The sequence below is a fragment of the Schistocerca nitens genome, chromosome 7, assembly GCF_023898315.1.
Source record: "Schistocerca nitens isolate TAMUIC-IGC-003100 chromosome 7, iqSchNite1.1, whole genome shotgun sequence".
In the NCBI taxonomy this organism is placed as follows: domain Eukaryota; kingdom Metazoa; phylum Arthropoda; class Insecta; order Orthoptera; family Acrididae; genus Schistocerca; species Schistocerca nitens.
In genome coordinates, this window is record NC_064620.1 from 503,367,435 (window position 1) to 503,391,375 (window position 23,941).

General features: G+C 40.6%; 1 protein-coding gene across 1 annotated transcript in view; it reads left to right on the top strand.

The window, feature by feature from the left end:
- Positions 1-821: 821 nt before the first annotated feature.
- The window catches only part of LOC126195708 (uncharacterized), a 124,686-nt gene continuing 101,566 nt past the window's right edge, over positions 822-23,941 (top strand). The window contains exons 1-3 of the mRNA XM_049934337.1: positions 822-974; positions 14,300-14,453; positions 23,567-23,663. Coding sequence (XP_049790294.1) covers positions 822-974; positions 14,300-14,453; positions 23,567-23,663 — 404 coding nt within the window. The remainder of the gene's footprint in view (positions 975-14,299; positions 14,454-23,566; positions 23,664-23,941) is intronic.

A 23,941-nucleotide genomic window follows, 5' to 3' on the forward strand; every position in this document is an offset into this window, starting at 1 on the left:
TACAGTGAGTATGTTCCAAAAAATTGCCCCCTGCAGACTACGAGTTGTTTAATTCTTAGAACAGGTATATATGAGTGAACCAAGGTCCGTCTGAAAGTAAAATGTAAGTGTTCCCCCTAGAGAGATAGTGAATGGGTACCAGTCCTTTCACGTGCTCCCCTATACGGTAGGTGAGCATGAACGCGCAGTCAGAGATCACGACGCAGTAGGTTTCACCCAGTTGAGTTAATCACATATTCCACAACATTACAATCACTTTTCACATTATTTGCCTGAAAAGACTGTTCCTCAACAAATCAGTATAATATTTCAGATTTGGCTGGTCTCAGCATAGAGCCAATTTTTTTAGTTTATCAGTCATCGGATTGGCTGTGGCCCATCACCTCGCCTGTGACAATCTCTTCATCTCAGAGCAGTTCGTATTTACACCCAGTATCCTCAAATATTCAGCCAACATGTTGGGAATGTGAGCTTCGCTCTTTTATAACTTTCTAATTCTAATCAAGCAAGCATGTGATGGGTTTCCTTTCTGCTATCTTCATATTTTAATGTTTCCTTCGCGTTTTCGGTATGGAACATTTATGATATTCCTGTTGATGTTTTGTAACTTTTAGTAATATAATTTCTATTTCTTTTACCTACATTAGAATGTAATCTGACTGTGTACGGCGCTTGTGGCAGCATTGCAACACTTTCCCTAAAATAAAAACAAAGAATCGACATCGGCTTTCAGTATGTCTATGTTGCAGAAGCCCTTTTAGTTAGCTTATATTAAGTGCATAATATAATGAAACTAGATGACAGAAAGTTATTGATGCTCGATGTTGTTTCCGGTTGACGCAGAGGAGTGGCTGAGGTTTGTGTCGCGTGTTCAGCAGGCCAGTGCTCCACGAGGAGACGAGGGGTCCCCAGCCGCCGCCATGTTGCAAGCCTTCCTTAGAGATCTGCAGCAGCAGCGACGTCCGACGACGCAGGTTAGTCCGTCGACATGCATTAGTGTTGCTTTTTAATTTCGAGTTTAATAACACCTCCTTATTTATTTATCATTTTTAGGATTTATTCAGTATCTGTGTTTCTGTTGGGCAAGCACTTGAGGAATTATATAGCAGTTCCTACGAGCCAGGAAGTAGTAACTTCCCTAGAAAAATCACTGACAGTAGTATCGCTTCTTCCTAATTGCTATTGTTAAATTTCGAATTAAGATGAATATTATATACGTCTGCAGGATTTTCTCGCTCTTGTCGTTGATGGTGAAATCCTCTTGCCATTGATGGTAAAATCTTCTAATTTGCTAGGCCGTGCCGTGTTCCTTTTTAATATCTTGTACATTATCGACTATTCGAACCATCCGCTGGGATCTTCTTCAGGAAGTTCTAGTTTCACGGTTAGCTGAACACTAGCCGTGAACACCAGAAGAATCTGACGAATGTCAAAACAGAGCGGTCGAAACGTCGATCGTGTAGAAGAACTTAAAGAGGAACGTGAGGCGGTCTAACAACTAGATAACAGATGTTATCATCATTGTCCTCAGTGGCCATTTGGCATCCCCTCCTGGGCAAATCCCTTCTCAAGATTTCTCCATGCATCACAGTCTTCTTCTAGATGCATCGGTGTAGTCTTTCATTTTTCCTAATTTTGTGTACCCGCTTTCTATTATTCGTCTGCCCGGTCGTTTCATACAGCTTGAAATCAAAAAATGGTTCAAATGGCTCTGAGCACTATGGGACTTAACATCTGAGGTCATCAGTCCCCTAGAACTTAGAACTACTTAAACCTAACTAAAAATCACACACATCCATGCCCGAGGCAGGATTCGAACCTGCGACCGTAGCGGTCGCGCGGTTCCAGACTGAAGCGCCTAGAACCGCTCGGCCACACCAGCCGGCCAGCTTGGAATCCACCAAGGTACTTTGTTGGGCCATTAACCGCCAATTTCCCCGGATACCTGCTTCGCACACTTCCATTTCATTATCAAAATGGTCTCAAAAGCGTATACCCTTACAGTCTGTTTCATAATTAGTTTATTTGAGTTTCTTGTGTTCCTGTCTCTTCCCAGTAAACCCATGCAAAGCGTCTGTCCATTGCATGCAGGGGAGCCATCAGTCGGAGAATAGTTTTCCCATTTAGAGGTGTTTGTCTTGCTACCAACAGTTAAAATAACTTTCATATTTGGTATCTTATAAACAAGTACACAGTACTTGCCCTAGACATGGTATGCCGCTGATAAACCCAATTTTTGTCTTGGAACGCGATCACAAGAAGTTGTTATTGTAGCTAGGCTGAACTGTTGCTTATGCCTATTTCTGCTTGCACTACACTTGTTGTTCAGAATTTGTAGTCTTACCGCTTAGTACCCCTCCGACTGACTGTTTGATGATACTGTACTTGGGTCGCCGCCTGAGAGCCTTGAATTCTTATACCCGCTGGCTTTCAGTGGCTCATGTTATAATTGATTGCATTCACGAGATTGTCTTGCAGCCCTCTTGTTACCATTTCGTATATCACCATAAAATATGTTTCTCGGCATGTATTGATATTTCCTTAGTACCATATGTGCTGTCTTCTTGTGCCGGTTATTCAGCAGAATGGTTTCAGTAGTTTGTTTGGAATGCGTAATGTCGCAACACGTATGTGATAGGGGACCTGAGATACAGGTAAAACGTTCTACAGGTAAAATGATATAAACCATGATTAGAACTCTGCTGTGTGATATGATTACATGACCAGCAGTTCATTCGTAACATAAGGCGCTGTCATAAGTTTGAATTGGAGTCAAAAATGAGAATCTGGCACTACCAATGTTTATTTTGACCGGAAAGTTGTGATAATGTGCGTGTGCTTGGAAAAACGGCAGAACGCTGTCGCATTGTGTACGAAAGGTTTTTGTAATACGCATTGTATTTATGTGTAACTACTAGTTTTATATCAACAAAACGAAGACAAGGCAGTTCATTACATTACCGTGTAAAACTACTATAATATCAACAATGATCCACAGTATTCAGTATTATATACAATTAAGTGCCAAAGAAACTGTCATAGGCATGCGTATTCAAACACAGAGATATATAAACAGACAGAATACGGCGCTACGGTTGACAACGCCTATATAGGACAACAAGTGTCTGGCACATTCGTTAGATCGGTTACTGCTGCTACAACGGCAAGTTATCAACATTTAAGTGAGTTTGAACACGGTATTACAGTCGGCGCACGAGCAATGGGACTCAGCATCTCCAAGGTAGCGACAAAGTGGGCATTTTCCTGTAGACCCATTTCACGAGTGTGCCGTGAATATCAGGAATCCGGTAAAACATCAACATCCGACATCGCTGCGGCCGGAAAAATATCCTGCAAGAACGGGACCAACGACGACCGAAGAGAATTGTTCAGCGTGAAATAAGTGCAACCCTTCCGCAGACTGCTGCAGATTTCAGTGCCGGACCATCAACAGGTGTCAAGGTGCAAACCATTCAACGAAACATCATCAATATGCGTTTTCGGAGTCGAAGGCCGACTCGTGTTCTCTTGATGACTGCACGACTGCCTCGCCTGGGCCCGTCAACACCGTCACTGGACTGTTGATGACTGGAGAAATGTTGCCTGGTCGGACGAGTCTCGTTTCAGATTGTATCGAGCGGATAGACGTGTACGGGTATGGAGACAACCTCATGAATCCATGGACGCGGCCTGTCAGTAGGGGGCTATTCAAGCCGATGGAGGCTCTGTAACGGTGTGGGCCATGTGCAGTTGGAGTGATACGGGACCCCTGATTCATCTGGATACTACTTTGACAGGTGACACATAAGTAAGCAACCTGCCTGACCACCTGCATCCATTCATGTCCATTGTGCATTCCGACCGACCTGGGAAGTTCCAGCAGGACAATGCGACGCCCCACACGTTCAGAATTGCTACAGAGTTGCTCCAGAAACATTCTTCTGAGCTTAAACACATCCACTGGCCACCAAACTGGCCAGACATGAACATTACTGAGCATCTCTGGGATGCCTTGCAACGTGCTGTTCAGAAGATATCTCCACCCACTCGTACTCTAACGGATTTATGGACAGCCCTGCAGAATTCATGGTGTCAGTTCCCTCCAGCACTACGTCAGACACTTTTCGAGTCCATGGCATGTCGTGTTGCGACACTTCTGCGTGTTCGCGGGGGATCTACACGATATTAGGCATGTGTACCATTTCCTTTGGCTCTTCAGTGTATTACTGTGCTACACATAGCGTGTCAGTCACGATGGGGGATTCATTTATAGAAAATGATAATTTACTATTTTTTCTCTGATGCAGGTGTTTCAGTCTCAATCAAGCTTTGAGAATACGTGAAAACGACGAATACAATGATGACATCGTGGATGCCAGCAGGCAGATTTCACTAGCTGCCCCGCCCCCCCCCCCCCCCCCTCTAATACTTGTGATGATGTGACTGATGAGCATCCAGATGATCAAAATATTACAAATTCGGATAATTTGCCCAGAAGTTAGTTGAGAATTGAAACAGAAGAAGAACTAGCTATCGAAAATGAACCCATTGCAACTGTGGGGGCAAGAGGAGAAATGGTAGTGACATGGGAGGGCAGGCAGGATAAAAATGGATACAAAGAGGAATGCAATAATGAATGGTCTCAACAATATTGTGTCCCAACAATCAAAGCCCTTCGCAAATACTTTGGTTACTTTTTGATGATGATATTGTCAAAATCATCGTCACATTCACAAACCAATACTACCAAACGTAATAGACTTGGTGATGTGCCTTCAACTTAAATAAGATAATTTATTGCAGCACTTCTACTCAGCGTTTATACTGGATTGACGAGGCGGGATATGTACTGGGAAACAAGATCACACTCCCACAATAATCTTGTTGCTGGGGCTCTTTCCCGCGATTCATAATGCATAGTTTACACTTATGTTACAATGAGAGTCAGAGAGGTACGCTAAGGTGAATCATTTATTTGACATGCTCAACAGACGACTGCATGGAAATGCACCTCTTGAAGGAAAACATAGTGTTGAAGAAACATTGGTGTCTATCTTCGGTAAACGTGGGTGCAAGCAGTTCATTACACGAAAACGAATGCGGTACAGCCACAAAATTGGGAATGGAGCTACAAGTACTGCACAGACTGTTTGGATTGTTCCTAATCAAGGTTCAAGCAGTACTCTACATGAGAACTACAATGACTTGGGATTAGTAGCAAGTGTCGCTGTTCAGTGTGTTTAAGTGGTACTGAGTTCGATGAAATACTCTTAGCGCCTGTATTTTGATAATTACTTTATCTCATTTCCCCTCCTTACTGAACAGGGTGATAAATGAATCCAAGGTACAGGGACAATTAGAGGAGACCGGAACTTAAAATGCCAGTAATCTCCTCGAGGATCCATTGACTTCAAAGCAATACAATGGTTGCAGGATGGAATGACACTAATGCGGTCACAGTAACTTCCAAATCTATACCTGTAATGCACAACACACTATGAAACGATTTTCGCAGAGTGAGAAGACAAGCATAGCTATTAAACAGTCTCAAATGACTAATTTTTAAAGTGAAAACATGGGTAAATTTGATCGGGCTGATCGAAACATAAGCCTGTACAGGATATCCATCAGAGGGAAAAATGGTACTTCAGCTTGATGGCGCAGTGCATTGATGCAGCCGAACGAAATACGCATCAATTACACAGACTAAAGGTAATAAGAAACTGGATCATCTTGAATTTCGTCGCCGTATCATGACATTTGTTGTGGAAGGTAATGCCCAAGTACGCAAGTCTAAAGAGAGCCCATCAAAGATTATCAAGATTTTAGATATGACAGAATAGATCAGTGGGTGACTGGCCAATGCACATGAACTCGCTGCAGGCTCTGTCATACAAAAACCACAAGATGTGTAATATGCGATGTTGTATTTTATGACATATCAAACAAAGTAATTCTTTGTACAGGTGTTTGATTTATTGTTAACTGCAATTAACTTCGAAATGTAGTGAATTCCACTGTGTGTGTCACATATAACATGGCTATAATATTTGGGCAACTTACTACTTCATACATACAAGACACACTATTAATGACATAATAATTAGTTTTTAAGCACAAAATTAGTTTTGATATGTTCTACACGGAGGTGATAAGTCATGGTATACCTCCTAATATGTGTCGGACTGCTTTTGACCGGCAAAGTGCAGCATCTGCACATGGCTTGTACTGAACATGTCATTAGAAGTCCCCTATAGAAACATTGAGCATGTTGCCTCTACAGCCGTCCATAATTGCAAAAGTGTTGCAAGTGCAGAATTTTGTACACGGACTGCTTCTCGATTGAAACTTCCTGGCAGATTAAAACTGTGTGCCGGACCGAGACTCAATATCGGCACCTTTGCCTTTCGCGGGCAAGTGCTCTACCATCTGAGCTACCGAAGCACGACTCATGCCCCGTCCTCGCAGCTTTACTTCTGCCAGTACCTCGTCTCCTACTTTCCAAACTTTACAGAAGCTCTCCTGCGAACCCTGCAGAACTAGCACTCCTGAAAGAAAAGATATTGCGCAGACATGGCTTAGCTACAACCTGGGGGATGTTTCCAGAATGAGATTTTCACTCTGGAGCGGAGTGTGCGCTGATATGAAACTTCCTGGCAGTTTAAAAGTGTGTGCCGGACCGAGACCCGAACTCGGGAACATTTCCTTGCGCGGGGCAGTGCTCTACCAACTGAGATACCAAAGCACGACCCATGCCCCGTCCTCACAGCTTCAATTCTGCCAGTACCTCGTCTCTTACCAGTACCTCGCAGTAGAGCTTCTGTAAAGCTTGGAAAGTAGGAGACAAGGTACTGGCAGAAGTAAAGTTATGAGGACGGGGCGTGAGTCGTGCTTTGGGTAAATCAGATGATAGAGCGCTTGCCCGCGAAAGGCAAAGGTCCCGAGTTCGAGTCTCGGTCTGGCACACAGTTTTAATCTGCCAGGAAGTTTCATATCAACGCACACTCCGCTGCAGAGTGAAAATATCATTCTGGAAACATCCCCCAGGCTGTGGCTAAGCCATGTCTCCGCAGTATCCTTTCTTTCAGGAGTGCTAGTGCTGCAAGTTTCGCAGGAGAGCTTCTGTAAAGTTTGGAAAGCAGGAGACAAGATACTGGCGGAAGTAAAGCTGTGAGGACGGGTCGTGAGTCGTGCTTGCGTAGCTCAGATGGTAGAACACTTGCCCGCGAAAGGCAAAGGTCCCGAGTTCGAGTCTCGGTCCGGCACACAATTTTAATCTGCCAGGAAGTTCCATATCAGCGCACAGTCCGCTGTAGAGTGAAATTCTCATTCTGCTTCTCGATTATGTCCCTTCAATGTTTGATGGGATTTATGTGGGGCGATCTGAGTGGCAAAACATTCGCTCAAATTGTCCAGATTGTCCTTCAAACTAATCGAAGACAATTGTGGCCCAGTGACGTGGCGCATTGTCATCAATAAAAACTCCATGAACAGCCATTTACAGTCAATGATCAGTTCAGCTGGACCAGAGGAGCCAGTCTATTTCATGTAAATACAGCTCACACCATTATGCAGCCGCTATCTACTTACATAGCACCTAGTTGAGGACTTGGGTCCATGCGTTTGTAGGGTCTGCGCCACACTTGAACCCTACCATCAGCTCTGAAATTCTCAACAACCTCTGCTTCTTTCAATCTATCCAGGTTTCATCTACTTCCTTTACTGCCTTCCTGCAGTTTCTTCATTTTTAATCTGATGTTCATATCCAATAAATTATTGTCAGAGACCAAGTCTGCCCCTGAGAATTTGGTACAGATTAAAATCAGGTTTCGAAATTTCTGTTGTATCGTTATACTCAATAATCAATCTGAAACCTTCTCCATGTCTCTCCCACTTATGTAACGTTCTTACACGATTCTTAAGTCAAGTCTCAACAGAGATTAAATTGTGTTATGTCCAAATTTCCAATAAGAGGCTTCCGATTTATTACTGTTATTTTTCTTTCTCTTCCTTTTCGTACTATCGAGTTCTTGTCACCCATTACAAGTAAATTTTCGTCTCCCTTAACTATCTCAGTAATTTGTTTTGTCTCATCATACATTTTCTCAGTGTCTTCATCATCAGTGGCGCTAGTAGGCAAACAATTTATTCAACTGTATTGGGAGTCGGCTCCGTACATCTTGGCTACTGTAATATGTTCACTATGCTGTTTACAGTAGTTTAACTGTATTCCTATTTCCATATTCCTCATTAGACCTACTCCCGCATTTCCCCTATTTGATTTTGCGTTGACAACCCTGCACCCATCAGAGCTGAAGTCTAGTTCTTCTTGTCAATAGCTATCAGTAATTTCCACTATATCTGACTTCAGCCTATGTCTCTTTTTAAATTCTCTAATCTGTCTATTTGATCAACTGATCCAACGTCCCACCCTGCGACCTGGAATGCCAGGTCAGTTTTCTATTTCCTGAACGGAGGAGTATTTTAATCATTTTATATTTTACGCAAGAGGATGCCATCATCATTTACCCATACAATAGAGCCGGATGTTGTTGGGAAACATAATAGCCGTAGATTCCCCCTGTTTTCAGTTGTTCACAAGGTCAGCACAGCAAGCCAACGTAGGATAATTTTACAAGGCTAGATAAGTCAGTCATCCAGACTGTTACCCAGCATCAACGGAGAAGGCTGCTGCTCCTATTCAGGGACCATAGGTTAGTCTGGCCTCTCCTACAGATACCCCCCAATTGTGGTTGCACCTAGCGTAGTTACGGCTCTGTATCATTGAGACATGCAAGCCGACCCCACCTAAACGAGGTACATCGTTTATAGGAGAGGGGTGGCGAGATGGCGAGCGGACGGGAGAGGGGAGGGCGGTTGATTTATGTACATATTGTACGTTAGATGTCTTTCCTTATAACGTACGTATATTTTTCTGATAATTTCGCACATTTTACACAATTTTACGTTGTCAAAATTTTTATAAGTAGCCAAATTCTATAAAAGTGTCTTGATTTTTCCGAATTCTTACCTGCATTATCAAGTGAGAATTCAGAGCTTATCTTTGGTGGCATTACATTCTCTAAGTGCCAAAATGATCGCCATCTAACAGATTCCTTATTTCCTCTTCCATTCTTCTTAAAATAATGTTTGTCAAGTCATTTTGATATCTTCAGACTGGTTGGATGATATACTGCTGAATGTCCAATGGCGTACTGCAGTGTCATTGATTCAACACACTAACTTGAGAAATCGTTTAATTGCTGTTACGCCGAATCACTTTAAAAATCCAAAGGAATGTTAGCTCTTCCCTCTGCACTGCGTTATTGAAAGATTTCCAAAGTTCTGTCAGATTCTGACTTGGTTACAGAATCTCCTACGTATTTGAAATCGACACCAATTTCTTCTTCTGTTACGTCAGGGGACTGTATCTATTCCTCGTAGAAGTCCTCATTATGCTCCTTCTACCTATATGCTCTCTCCTCTGCGTTTAACAGTGCAATTCTTATTGTACTCTTCATGTTGACATCTTTGGTTTTAATTTCGTCGGTAGTTATTTTGATTGCCACTTGTAAGTAAGTTCATTTATTATTTATTTCAAGTTTCTGCTACCAGTCACTTTTTATTTTATCCTTAATCTAACATAATGCAACGCGTTTCGAACATGTTCTGTTCATCTTCAGGCGTTTATACGTACATACATATAGAGAAATGTTACTTAAAAATAAACAGTCTGAAACTAGATTAATCTAGAACTCTTTGTCCATTGTTTTATACTGTAGCTGCTGGTATGGCATTTGGGGGGAAGGAGGGGGGCAGTGTATGGCTAGAAATCAAAATCAGTGATTTCTTCTGCTGGTTTTCCTTCTTGTGGTTGGCTATGTATATCACAGCCTGTATAGGATGCAGATAGATTTGCATCATTTATGTGTTACGAAAATAGTGTGAAAGGCCTTTATATGACAGTTGATCAGTTACAATTTCATCATCCTGCTTCTTCACTTGCATCACTGGTGTAATGGCGGAGCTGTTGATTGACATTACACTATTGCATATTATATTTTGTCACTGATTGCCAACGTAGTTCACTGCACAAATTGCTTCGATGTTATACACGCAACACAAGATGGCGGACTGTAGCATTTGAGTCTGTATCGATTAACGAGGTTTTTTATCGATATTCTTGGTACTAACTGATCTGTAGTCAATTATTTACATTTCATATCTTGAATCTAATGAGATAGAACTGGCTTAAGACTGTTTAAGAATTTTGAGTTTTTGAAAATTTCCATTTCTTATGTGATATCCATTCTTTTACTTTTTCCTATTTTGTGTAAAATTTCGAGGTTGTCTTCGATTTTCAAAGGGTGGCCTGTGTCTTTAATGCGAGTTGCTACTACTGATTTGTTACATTTGTCAAGCCTGTAGCAGTAAATGTAACAAATCAGCAGTAGCAACTCACATTAAAGACACAGGCGACCCTTTGAAAATCGAAGACAACCTCGAGATTTCACACAAAATAGGAAAAAGTAAAAGAATGGATAGCATGGAAGAAATGGAAATTTTCATACATAACACAAAGCATGGAGATAACATTCTTAATGAAATAACTGAATTCCTAAACTCAAAATTATTAAACAGTCTTAAGCCAGTTCTAACTCAATAGTTTCAAGATATGTAATGTAAACAATTGACTACAGATCTGTCAGTACGAAGAATATCGATACAAAACCTCGATAATCGATACAGACATCAAATGCTACAGTCCGCCATCTTGTGTTGTGTGTATGATATCGAAGCAATTTGTGCAGTGAACTACGTTGGCAATCAGTGACAAAATATAATGTGCAATAGTGTAATGTCAATCAACAACTCCGCCATTACAGCAGTGATGCAAGTGAAGCAGCAAGATGATGAAATTGTAAGTGATCAACCGTCATATAAAAGCCTTTCACACTATTTTCGTAACACATAACTGATGCAAATCTATCTGCATCCTATACAGGCTGTGATATACATAGTCAACCACAAGAAAGAAAACCAGCAGAAGACATCACTGATTTTGATTTCTACCCCTACTCTGCCCCCTCCTTCCCCCCAAATGCCACACCAGCAGCTACAGTAAAAAATAATGGACAAAGAGTTCTAGATTAATCTGTTTTAAGACTGTTTATTTTTAAGTAACATTTCTCTATATCTATGTATGTATAAACGCCTGAAGATGAACAGAACATGTTCGAAACGCGTTGCATTATGTTAGGTTAAGCATAAAATAGAAAGTGACTGGTAGCAGAAACTTGAAATAAATTATTATCCCACACAGTCCCAGTGCACAAACATAACCACTATGGCTGAAAATAATTAAGTTCATTTATCTTCTACTCATCTGCCTACTATGTTATTCATAATCGCAGTGCGTGCAGTCATCATTCCTCAATAAACTAATCCCCCATTTGCCTACACATTGCTTCTGCCGGACGATTCCATTATTCTGCCTACTGTTCATCATTATCAAGTTGTGATACGATTCTATTAGTCTATATCCATTCTTGGGTACGTCTTACAATCAAATACCTGGTTTCGGATTTCATGTCTGACCACAATGTTATCAAGCAGGAAGTTTCCTACGTCTCCAAGCCGTTTCCAAGCATACCAACTTTTGTTATGATAATTGAACAGTGATACCAGATGACGTTTAGTTTAGGACTACTCCTCTCTCATTCCTACTACCAAGCCTATATTCTCTCGTAACTCCGTCTTAAATATCTTCGTCCATCATAGCGTTCCCAGATACATAATGGCTATTTTATTTTCATCTCCTTTCATGTACTGAGTTGCCTAATATAGTCTGTTTATTTCTTCACCTACTGCTCGTGAGGATGAGATGTACAGGCCCTGCATGAACTATTGTTGTTTGCGTTGATTCGCTGTCAGTACTGATGAATTTGGCCTACTCCTGAGTTGTTCACAATAAGTCACTCTCATAAAGAACCCTACCCCGTTTTACCTTTTTCTTCTGCTGTTGCTATTATCCTATACTTGTCTGTCCTGACTTTCTCTCCATTTCACTTCGCTCCCTCTTACTGTATTGAGATTGGGCATTTAGTTATGACTGTAACGAAAATGAAACATATTTACGTGGGGCACTAAAAAATGTGAAACTGCAATAGATAGAACAAGGAATTTCATTGTTGGATTCCAAAAAAGATAAGAAAAGATTGCGACGACAGCATAATTTTTCCAGTGAGATATGAATTTTGCTATTTTGGCAGCAAAATAACTGATGATGGCTGAAGTAGAATGGATATAATATGTAGGCTGGCAATGGCAAGAAAAGCGTTTATGAAGAAAAGAAATTTGTTAACATCGAATATAGATTTAAGGGTCAGAAAGTCTTTTCTAAAAGTATTTGTACGGAGGGTAGCCACGTACGGAAGTGAAACATGGACGATAAACAGTTTAGACAAGAAGAGAACAGAAGAATGCTGAAAACTAGATGGATAGATACATACCTTATAAGGAGATATTGAATATAATTGGGGAGAAAAGGAATTTGTGGCACAGCCTGACCAGAAGAAGGGATCAGTTGATAGGATACGTTCTGAGGCATCAAGGGATCACCAAGTTAGTATTGGAGGGAAGCGTGGAGGGTAAAATCGTAGAGGGAGACCAAGAGATAATTGTAGTAAGCGGATTCACAAGGATGTAAGTTGGAGTAGTTATTCGGAGATGAAGAGTTTTGCACAGAACAGAGTAGCATGGAGAGCTGCGTCAAACCAGTCTTCGTAGTGAAGACCACAACTGCCGCTACTACATATTTCATTGTTCTCACTTCATGTCGAGTGAACACCTACGTCCGTTTTACTTACCAATTATACATTCGAGGGGGGGGGGAGCAGATAAAGTGCCTTGGCAGTTTTCGTTTATTGTTGTTGTTGTGGTCTTCAGTCCAGGGACTGGTTTCATGCAGCTCTCCATGCTACTCTATCCTGTGCAAGCTGTTTCATCTCCTAGTACCTACTGCAGCCTACATCCTTCTGAATCTGCTTAGTGTATTCATCTCTAGGTCTCCCTCTACGATTTTTACTGTCCACACTGTCCTCCAATATTAAATTGGTGATCCCTTGACGCCTCAGAACATGTCCTACCAACCGGTCCCTTATTGTAGTGGTGCCACAAACTCCTCTTCTCCCCAATTCTATTCAATACCTCATCAGTTATGTGAGCTACCCATCTAATCTTCAGCATCCTTCTGTAGCACCACATTTCGAAAGCCTCTATTCTCTTGTACAAACTATTTATCGTCTATGTTTCACTTGCATACACTCCATACAAATACTTTCAGAAACGACTTCCTGACACTTAAATCTATATTCTATGTTAAGAAATTGCCAGTCTGCATTTTATATCTTCTCTATTTCGACCATCATCAGTTATTTTGCTCCCCAAATAGCAAAACTCCTTTACTACTTTAAGTGTTTCATTTCCTAATCTAATTCCCTCAGCATCACCCGATTTAATTCGACTACATTCCATTATCCTCGTTTTGCTTTTGTTGATGTTCATCTTATACCCTCCTTTCAAGACGCTGTCCATTCCGTTCAACTGTTCTTCCAAGTCCTTTGCTGTCTCTGACAGAATTACAATGTCATCGGCGAACCTCAAAGTTTTTATTTCTTCTCCACGGATTTTAATACCTACTCCGAATTTTTCTTTTGTTTCCTTTACTGCTTGCTCAATATACAGATTGAATAACATTGGGGAGAGGCTACAATCCTGTCTCACTCCATTCCCAGCCACTGCTTCCCTTTCGTGCCCCTCTACTCGTAAGACTGCCATCTGGTTTCTGTACCAATTGTAAATAGCCTTTCGCTCCCTGTATTTTACCTCTGCCACCTTCAGAATTTGAACGAGAGTATTCCAGTCAACATTGTCAAAAGCTTTCCCTATGTCTAGAAATGCAATAAACGTAGGTTTGCCTTTTCTTAATCTAGTTTCTAAGATAAGCCGTAGGGTCAGTATTGCCTAACGTGTTCCAGTATTTCTACGGAATCCAAACGGATCTTCCACGAGGTCTGCTTCTACCAGTTTTTCCATTCGTCTGGAAAAGGATTCGCGTTAGTATATTGCAGCTGTGACTTATTAAACTGATAGTTCGGTAATGTTCACATCTGTCAACACCTGCTTTCTTTGGGATTGGAATTATTATATTCTTCTTGAAGTCTGAGGGTATTTGGCCTGTCTCATACATTTTGTAGAATCCTTTAATCGGAATTGAATACTAACTGTCCCTCCATAGGTGCGCCGTAACCAGGCCACTGAAACGAGGGGCGACGTTCCGGGCCCGAGGCTGGCATCGCTGCTGCGTGGGACTTCCGGCGCCGGCGGGGACCGCGGCAAGATCACGCCGCCTGTGGGGACGCACATGATCAAGCCGCAAGTGCCTGCAAGGGGTAAGCGCTGCTGTCGTACCCTGTCTAGATACGTGTATTTTGTTTGATGTGGCAGCGTGTCATGTCTTATGACATGAAAGCAATATTACGGTGACCAGACGTTGCATTTTGTGGAGTACTTCCTTATGTAGCTTAAGTGTCGCGATGTCCCGGCAAAATGCACTACTGGCCATTAAAATTGCTACACCACGAAGGTGACGTGCTACATACGCGAAATTTAACCGACAGGAAGAAGATGCTGTGATATGCAAATGATTAGCTTTTCAGAGTATTCACACAAGGTTGGCGCCGCTGGCGACACCTACAAATTGCTAACATGAGGAAAGTTTCCAACAAATTTCTCATACACAAACAGCAGTTGACCGGCTTTGTCTAGTGAAACGTTTTTGTGATACCTTGTGTAAGGAGGAGAAATGCGTACCATCACGTTTCCGAGTTTGATAAAGGTCAGATTGTAGCCTATCGCGATTGCGGTTTATCGTATCGCGACATTGCTGCTCGCGTTGGTCGAGATCCAATGACTGTTAGCAGAATATGGAACCGGTGGGTTCAGGAGGGTAATAGGGAACGCCGTGCTGGATCCCAACGGGGTCATTCCATGTCAAGTCACTCAGGCCTTGACACCAACCATGTCAGATTTTGATGAAACTTGGTACAATTACTTCTTTTATCATCCTGAAAGCACTTGTAAAATTTTTTTGCTCTACCTCTTATAGTTTTTTTTAATAAATTTTTAAAGTTTTTAGATTTGGCGTTGTTTCAGCAGTCGGAAACTGTAACTTAAACGTGTCCTCACAACTAAAAAAATTTGTATATTAAAGAATACTCAAGATATCAGTACGAAATTTTGGAATAAGTTTGTGTATTATATCTAAATGTTAAAAAAATTACCATAAAGATATATTAAATTCTTCCAAATGAAAAAAAATTTTCAAGTTTTTTTATTTTTTTTTAGCTAACGGATGTTTAGTTTTACAAAAACTGCAATATCTAGAGTCTCAGACCTGATAGAAAGCTCAAATTTGTTTTAAAATACTCTTAATTGTATAGGCTATTAGATAAAAGAAAAATTATGTTGGCTTTTTAACCTGTTTAATAGTTATCTAATTTTTAAAATAATATTAATTATATTTTAAAAATAAAAAATACCAAGTGACTTAGACACCGAAAATAAGTTTTTGTCTTCTTGGAGTAACAATGTACACTTGGATTTTGTATTGTTACTCCTGTGTTTTGAAGTAAAAAATTATTACAGTGTTAAATAGTGCTTGGATAGTATTTTATTAAGTTTATTCGAACTCTCATTAAGTACTGTTACTTAGTTTACAGAGATTCTTTTCCAATATCCTATAAAAGTAACCACAACAGTAATCAGACCAAAAGTGAAATCAGTATGTCAGATATTCAAACCTGTAGTGTAGGGTTATTTAAAAAATCTGACTGTTTCCAAACAACCTACACACCTTCAAAAAAGTTACAACCGGTATCAGAATTGAGTGAGGAAGAAAAAGATTTGATCCACTTACGATCTGGAATTAATCTGTGTGAATTTAAGAATATATGTTCACACCACAGCTACTACTTTTTAAATGTTTTTGAAAAGTATCAAACAACATGTGTAGACCCACTAAAAAACACAAAAAGCCCATCAAAAAATCGTTGAGAAGTGTAGGCTTGGATCTTTCTAAACAATTACTGACAAAAAATATTAGCATAAAACCTGGACAAAAGCTTTGCTCAACATGCCGTAACTTTTGTGAGGAAAAATTAAGAGTTGAAGTCAATGAAAGTGAAACAGATGATGAAGTCATGGTTGAATTAGAATCATTGGAATCCAGAAATGAATCCCTTGTACAAACAAACATTGCTCTTGATTATTTAGGTTTAACACCGATAAAGCTTCATGGCTTGTCAGAACAAAGTAAAGGGTCTTATTTTAAAAGGAAGGTTAGCAGTATTGAAAAGACTGCCAAAAATGCGGTTTCAAAAGCATTAAAATATGATGCACCAAGTTCTGATGATGACGAAGAAGATAAAAGTGTGGTTGAGAAAGCAAAGGATTTTGATGTAATGATTTCTCTTATGAAAGAGAAGATTTCATCTGTTGGGAGGTCTAGAAAAATCCAGATTCTGACCTTGGCTCCAGATTCTTGGACTCGAAATAAAGTGATGAAAGAATTTAATGTAAGTGAGTACATGGTGCGACAAGCTAGAAAGCTAAAATCTGAAAAGGGTATTTTGGAAACTCCTGGTCCAAAAAAAGGTAAAACTCTTTCTGAAAATACAGTAAGACTTGTAACAGATTTTTATGAAAAGGATGAAAGTTCCAGAGTGCTACCTGGAACAAAAGACAAAGTAAGTGTTCAAAAAAATGTGTACATGCAAAAAAGACTCATTTTGTGTAACTTGAGAGAACTCTATTATTCTTTCAAATGGGAGAATCCCGAGGTAGAAGTAGGATTTTCAAAATTTTGTTTCTTGAGACCTAAATGGTGGATCCTTGCTGGTGCTGCAGGCACACACACTGTATGTGTATGCAGTATCCACCAGAATGTTAAACTATTACTGGATGCTGTGAAAATTGAAGAATCTTATAAAGACCTAATTAAGATGCTTGTGTGCAACACGGAAAACCAAAACTGCATGCTACATCATTGCGACAGCTGTCCTGCAAATACTGCACTAACTGAAAAACTAAGTGAAGATTATGATTTAGAAGAAGAAATTGTAATCAGTCAGTGGGTTAACACAGACAGGGCGGAAATGATGAAACAGTCTATCAGTGTTGAAGACTACATTTCTTTATTGGTTAGGTCATTGGAAAAGCTCACCCCGCACCTGTTTATAGCAAAATCCCAATCAGCAGCCTTTAAAAGATTGAAAGAAGACCCACCACCCAAAACAGCAATTATTGTCATGGATTTCAGTGAAAATTGTTCCTTTGTTATACAAAATGAGATCCAAAGTTACCACTGGAATAGAGGTGGTTGTACTCTACACCCAGTTGGAGTTTTTCTAAGAAATGAGGAAAACAATGTTTTTGTTTCCAACCACTGTTTTATTAGTGACGACCAAGAACATGACACTGGTTTTGTTAACTTTGTACAAAAAGAAATTACAAAGTGGCTGTTATTACATCATACTGACATTGACTCAGTTCACTACTTTACAGATGGTTGTGCTGGGCAGTACAAAAATAGAAACAGTTTTAAAAATTTGACTGAACACTTGAGAGACTTTAATTTGAAGGCCCAACACTTTTTTTGCAACAAGTCATGGGAAGTCAATTTGTGATGGCCTAGGAGGAACTATTAAAAGAATTTTAAGGAAAGCCAGTCTACAGCTTTCAGACGAAGAACAAATAATGACAGCAATCGATGTGTACAAGTTTTGTGAAAAAAATATTGAAAACATTCATTTTCACTTTATTGACAAAAAAGAAGCTGATTTGCTACGGTTAAAACTAGAAAAACGTTTTTTAGCAACCCGAACCATTCCTGGAACTAGAAGTTTTCATAACTTCAAACCACTTCCAACAAACAACCTTGAAATTAGAAGGACTACAGATAGTGTAAAACCCTCCTTAGTCTTTTCTTTCCATTCTTCTTCTGATTGGGTTCGTGTTGAACCATCCGTAAATAGCTATGTGGCTGCAAATTATGACGGTAACTGGTACTTTGGACTGGTAAAAACAATATTCAATGATGAAGAAGATGTAGAAATTCTATTTCTACATCCTTCAGGACCAGCTGCATCATTTTATTGGCCTGAAAGAGAAGATTCCTGCATAGTGCCTTTGGAGCACATAGTCTGTGTAGTACACGCACCTCAATCAAGCGGCACTGGGAGAATGTATTACTTCAAAAAAGACTGTATCAAAAGAACTGAAAGCTCTTGGATGAAGTGGAAAAACAGTTTGAATCAGCATTAATGTTTATTAAAAAGACAAAATTACTCAAAAAATTCAATGTTTTGAGCAATCAGTTGGGTTATACATAAGTGTCGTAAGTAAACTATCTTCGTACATAATTCTAATGTAATCTACTATAATTAATAAACATGTTAAAAAGCCATCATTATTTTTGTTTTATCAAGTAGCCTATATATTTAAGAGTAAATTAAAACAAATTTGAGCATTCTATCAGGTCTGAGACTCTAGATATTGCAATTCTTATAAAACAAAACATCCGTTAAAAAAAAGAAAAAAAATACATATATATATTTTTTTCATAGAAAATATTAACATATTTTAATAGCATCATTTTTATCTTCAAATACGTATAATAAATAAACTTGCTGCAAAAATTCATGATGTTATCTAAAAGAGTTTTTAAGATAAGCAAATTTAAAATTTTGAATACAAATTAAATTGACCATTTCCGAAGGTTCAGAAAACGCAAAACATAAAAACTTTAAAAATTTATAAAAAAAACTGTAAGAGATACAGCAAAAAAAATTGCAGGTGTTGTCAGGATGGTATTAGAACCATTTGAGCCAAATTTCATGAAAATCTAAGGAGGTGGGTGTAAAATTTATTTTTTATTGGGTGATTTGATATGGAATGACCCAACGGCCTCGTATCACTAGCAGTCGAGATGACATCCGCATCGCTGTAACGGATCGTGCAGCCACGTCTCGATCCGTGAGTCAACAGATGGGGACGTTTGGAACACAACAACCATCTGCACGAACAGTTCGATGACGTTTGCAGCAGCATGGACTATCAGCTCGGAGACCGTGGCTGCGGTGACCCTTGACGCTGCATCGACGAACCTGGGTGCACCAATGGCAAAACGTCATTTTTTCGGATGAATCCAAGTTCTGTTTACGGCATCATGATGGTCGCATCCGTGTTTGGCGACATCGCGGTGAACGCACAGTGGAAGCGTGTATTTGTCATCGCTATACTGGCGTAGCACCTGGCGTGATGGTATGGTGTGCCATTGGTTACACGTCTCGGTCACCTCTTGTTCGCATTGACGGCACTTTGAACAGTGGACGTTACATTTCAGATGTGTTACGACCCGATGCTCTACCCTTCATTCGATCCCTGCGAAACCCTACATTTCAGCAGGATAATGCACGACCGCATTTTGCAGGTCCGGTACGGGCCTTTCTGGATACAATAAATGTTCGACTGCTGCCCTGGCCAGCACATTCTCCAGATCTCTCATCAACTGAAAACGTCTGGTCAATGGTGGCCGAGCAACTGGCTCGTCACAAAACGGCAGTCACTACTCTTGATAAACTGTGGTATCGTGTTGAAGCTGAATGGGCAGCTGTACCTTTACACGCCATCCAAACTATGTTTGCCCCGATGCCCAGGCGTATCAAGGCCGTTATCACGGCCAGAGGTGGTTGTTCTGGGTACTGATTTTTCATGACCCATGCACCCAAATTGCGTGCAAATGTAATCACATGTCAGTTCTAGTATAATATATTTGTCCAATGAATACCCGTTTATTATCTGCATTTCTTCTGGGTGTAGCTATTTTAATGTCCAGTAGTGTACGTACAGGACGTGTATTGTCCCTTTTATCATTAACCATCCGGTATATTTTGAAATAACATGTTTTCAATAACGTGTAGCATAACTAAATGGACTTTGTTTGCCTATACTATTTTCATTTATCTGGTGTGTGTGTGTGTGTGTGTGTGTGTGTGTGTGTGTGTGTGTGTGTGTGTGTGTGTAAGTTACTGAAAATTGTCCCTGCAGTGAGGGCTGACTCTCAGTGCTGCGGGTTCCCTGGAGTGCACGTGTAAGTAGTTTAGCTCTCTATAGAACATCCGTGAAATTATTTCCTTTTGTTCGTACGGCACCAAACACAAAGCAATTACAAAAACTCTCCGCTTACCAATACGCGAAAAACAAAGCACTCTCTCTTTGATGAGTGTGATAAAAAGATTGTTGACTAGCTCATAGAAAAACTTAGATTTGACACTAATATTGGTTGTTTTCGTTGATTTTTATATTTCTCCCAACTTGCGCTACTTGCAGCAAGCCTATCACCCTCTACAGTACTTTTTCTGCATATTAAGCTGTATGAGTACTACTTTTAGTTGAAATTTCCCTTGGCATTCAAGAGTTACGCTTACGTTTTACCGCTTTCCTTGTTCACACATTGATGTAGTAGACGTGTAGTACAATCATTTTACTTTACCCTACGTAGTATGTCTTTCGCTTAGCAATTATGATTGAGATATCTACAAGCGTTGCAGAGTAATGTTTAAATGATTACATGTCACCACACTCCCACCCTCATTCCCACAAAGAGGTTGATACGTGGACGATAAGCAGCTCAAACAAGAAGATAATAGATACATCTGAATTGTGACGGTACAGAAAAAGGATTGAAGATTAAAGGACTAGATCGAGTAAGTAATGAGGAGATACTGAACTGAATTGTGGAAAAACACCGAAAGCGTGTTAGCACTCGCAAAAGGGGCATTCCCAGCAAAGAGAAATCTACTAGTATCAAACATACGCCTTAATGAAACATGGACTGTGAACCGGAACAGAAGGGAATCGAAGCATTTGAGATGTGATGCTACAGATGAATGTTGAAAATTAGGTGGACTATTAAGGTGAGGAATGAGGAGGTTCTGCGCAGAATCGGAGAGGAAAGCAATATGTGGAAAAAACTGAAAAAGAGAAGGGACAGGATGATAGGACATCTGTTAAGAAATCAGGGAATGACTTCCATGGTACTAGATGGAGCTGTAGAGAGCAAAAACTATAGAGGAAGACAGAGATTGGAACACAGCCAGCAAATAATTCAGGATGGAGGTTGTAAGTGTTATACTGTGGTGAAGAGGTTGGCACAGGAGACGAATTCTGGGCGGGCCGCATCAGACCAGTCAGAAGACTGACGACTGATAAAAGATCGAGGATAAAAATGGTAGAAGGAGACCAAGGATCGAATACAGTAAGGATGATCAAATGGAAGTAGGTCACTGTACTTAGCCTACGTAGAGGTGAATTGTAGCTTAGAGAGCTGCAGCAAATAAGTCTTTGGATTGAATATAAGTACAACCTCATCAAGAACAATGATGAGCAAAAAAATTTAGTTTCACTACAACACTACCGGTGGTGCATTGGTTTTTAACTATGCACGGTTTGGTGCTTGTTAATGGATATTGTATCATATTTTACTCGACAGTCATTGTCGAACAGTCATTCACTATTCACAAAAGGCTAATTTTAATTATACGAATACAAAATTTACAGTGAAGTAGTGAACGCTCTTAATTCACAATAAAAATCTCTAAGCCACTGTTCAGATTGTCGCCAAGTTCCGCCAATGTGGAAGAACAGGACAGTCGAGAGAGAATGTCTTATCAACAATCGTTTGCATGGAACAGCTACGTAGTGGGTACGTGTTGGTGAACGACATTGGCCATGAAATACACTCAGGTAAATGAGCATTCGGAAACTTCGAAGGGAAGAGTGCAAGGTTTCAAGCGATTATGTCCGATGGAGAAACCACGCCTTCCTCCAGGCCGTATAACACTTCCTACAGGAAAATCGGAGTGAAAAGTGGCCAAGGAGACACCGTGGACGATGCTGTGCAAACAGGCACTTTTCAAAGGATCGTGCCCGTGTTGTCAGCAGAGACAAATATGAAGATGAGATCGTCGCGAGTGACGAAGAAAAGAGAGATGTTACAAGTATTTTACATCAGTATTCACAAAAGACATTGTATTCCAGTTAAACTATGAGGAAAGGTTGGCTTTCTGCCACAGAGATAGTAGAAGGTTATCGAGATTTTGTAAACTCTTGCATTCAGAAGACAGATCTCTATTTGGTAGTTTCATCGATCTATTTGGAGTCGTCACGCAGTCACCAGCAGTTCGAAACCATATGAAGATATTCTTCACAGAGCGTGAGGTGAATTGATTGCTGACACAAACACGGATGAGACGCTACTCAGCACGGAGCTCATGGTTTTCAGAACATTACGTTTTAGTGCACCATTACGTTTTAGTGCAATCGAGAAGACGTGTGCAGAGGATGTGAACATGTCTACAGACCAGCAGCCAACATTGTGCTCAGAATAAACCTTCCTTGAACGTTGCTAAACAGAGGGGTCGGTATCACTGGTTCTGTATGGAGTGGGCTGTGATCCAAGCACTGTGCATTTGTTGTGATATCGTCTGGAAGTCAAAGGATTATGTTTTCTCTTGTTTACAATAAATCCAGTAGCAAACATGTGATCTTTGTTTTGGAAGTTATAAGATATCATGTGGCCCTTCTTCTGTATCACCTTCTTCACCCAACGATGTCACGTCCTGATTGGCGGTAACAAATAATCGGTACTCAGACAGCTGATCAAGTAATTTCCTGAAAACTACAGCTTGGTACGGAGTTAGAGCTTTCCGTAATCCCAATCTGTAGTTCTCTAGACATCTACCAGTTCGTCGGAAGCAGTTCAGGACAGCTATTTCTTCATTGTATTTTATAACAATAGGTTTTTATAGATAGGGATTTCAGCTAAGTGGCTAGCCCCACCGATCCTGGAGTGTTTTTTGTTATGGTTGGCCCCTTGAGCTAGCAAGTCTCTCTTTCAAAGCGTCAGAAAGCTACATTTTCATTTTTGAATGATACAGTTGTGCACACCAAGTGTTCCCCGTTGACCAAGCGTCATGGCGTAGACGTGCAAGCATCGGACTTCGAAGGGATCTGTGACTTTACTGTGTTACGTTAGTTCATTTCCACCAGCAAAGAGTGCTCACAAATACTACGTACTACCCCTCCGAGCCCCTCATTCTTTTCGGAAAACGATATTCTAGCTGATAGCAGACACGAAGTTAAGTTGCAGTTGCCTCTTAATGTGGGTAGTGTGTGGACTAAACGTGGAAATTGCCTCAGACACAGTGTTAATACTAAGGCGATGTTCGTTCCAACGTAAGCGGGTTTGGCAGACAAAGTTAAGGGACCGCTTGTGAGTAGATTTCAGATTTAGTGGACGCTGCAGACAGTATGCCTACAGTGAGTGAGTGAACATTGCAGGGTCAGATTGGGCGCCAGGCGAAGGCTAAGTGTCAACTTAACGTGCAATGCGTGTAAGTTTAAGCTACGGACTGCGTATGATGAATGTGAATGTCTGTTGCAGAGTCAACTGAGTTACCAGACAGCAGCTCGGTGGACACCGGCTCTTCCCCGCGGCCCCTCCCAGCCTCTCGGTCGCCGCTGCTGCTCCCACACCACAGGTAAACTTAGCACTGTGGCGCTGGATTTATCCACTTGCTGAACTGGTGTGATTCACATTTGGAGATGGGAAACCAGTACCTCCGCTTGTGCAGAGGTAATACCCCTGCTATCCTGACTGACTTTTTTTCTTGTGTTCCGATAGCCGCGACTAGAGTCGCTAGAAGTGCAACATTTCTGTTACCACGTTAACCAATATCGGAGAAACTTCCTGCCAGATTAAAACTGCGTGCCGGACCGATACTCGAACTCGGGACCTTAGCCTTTCGCGGTCAAGCGC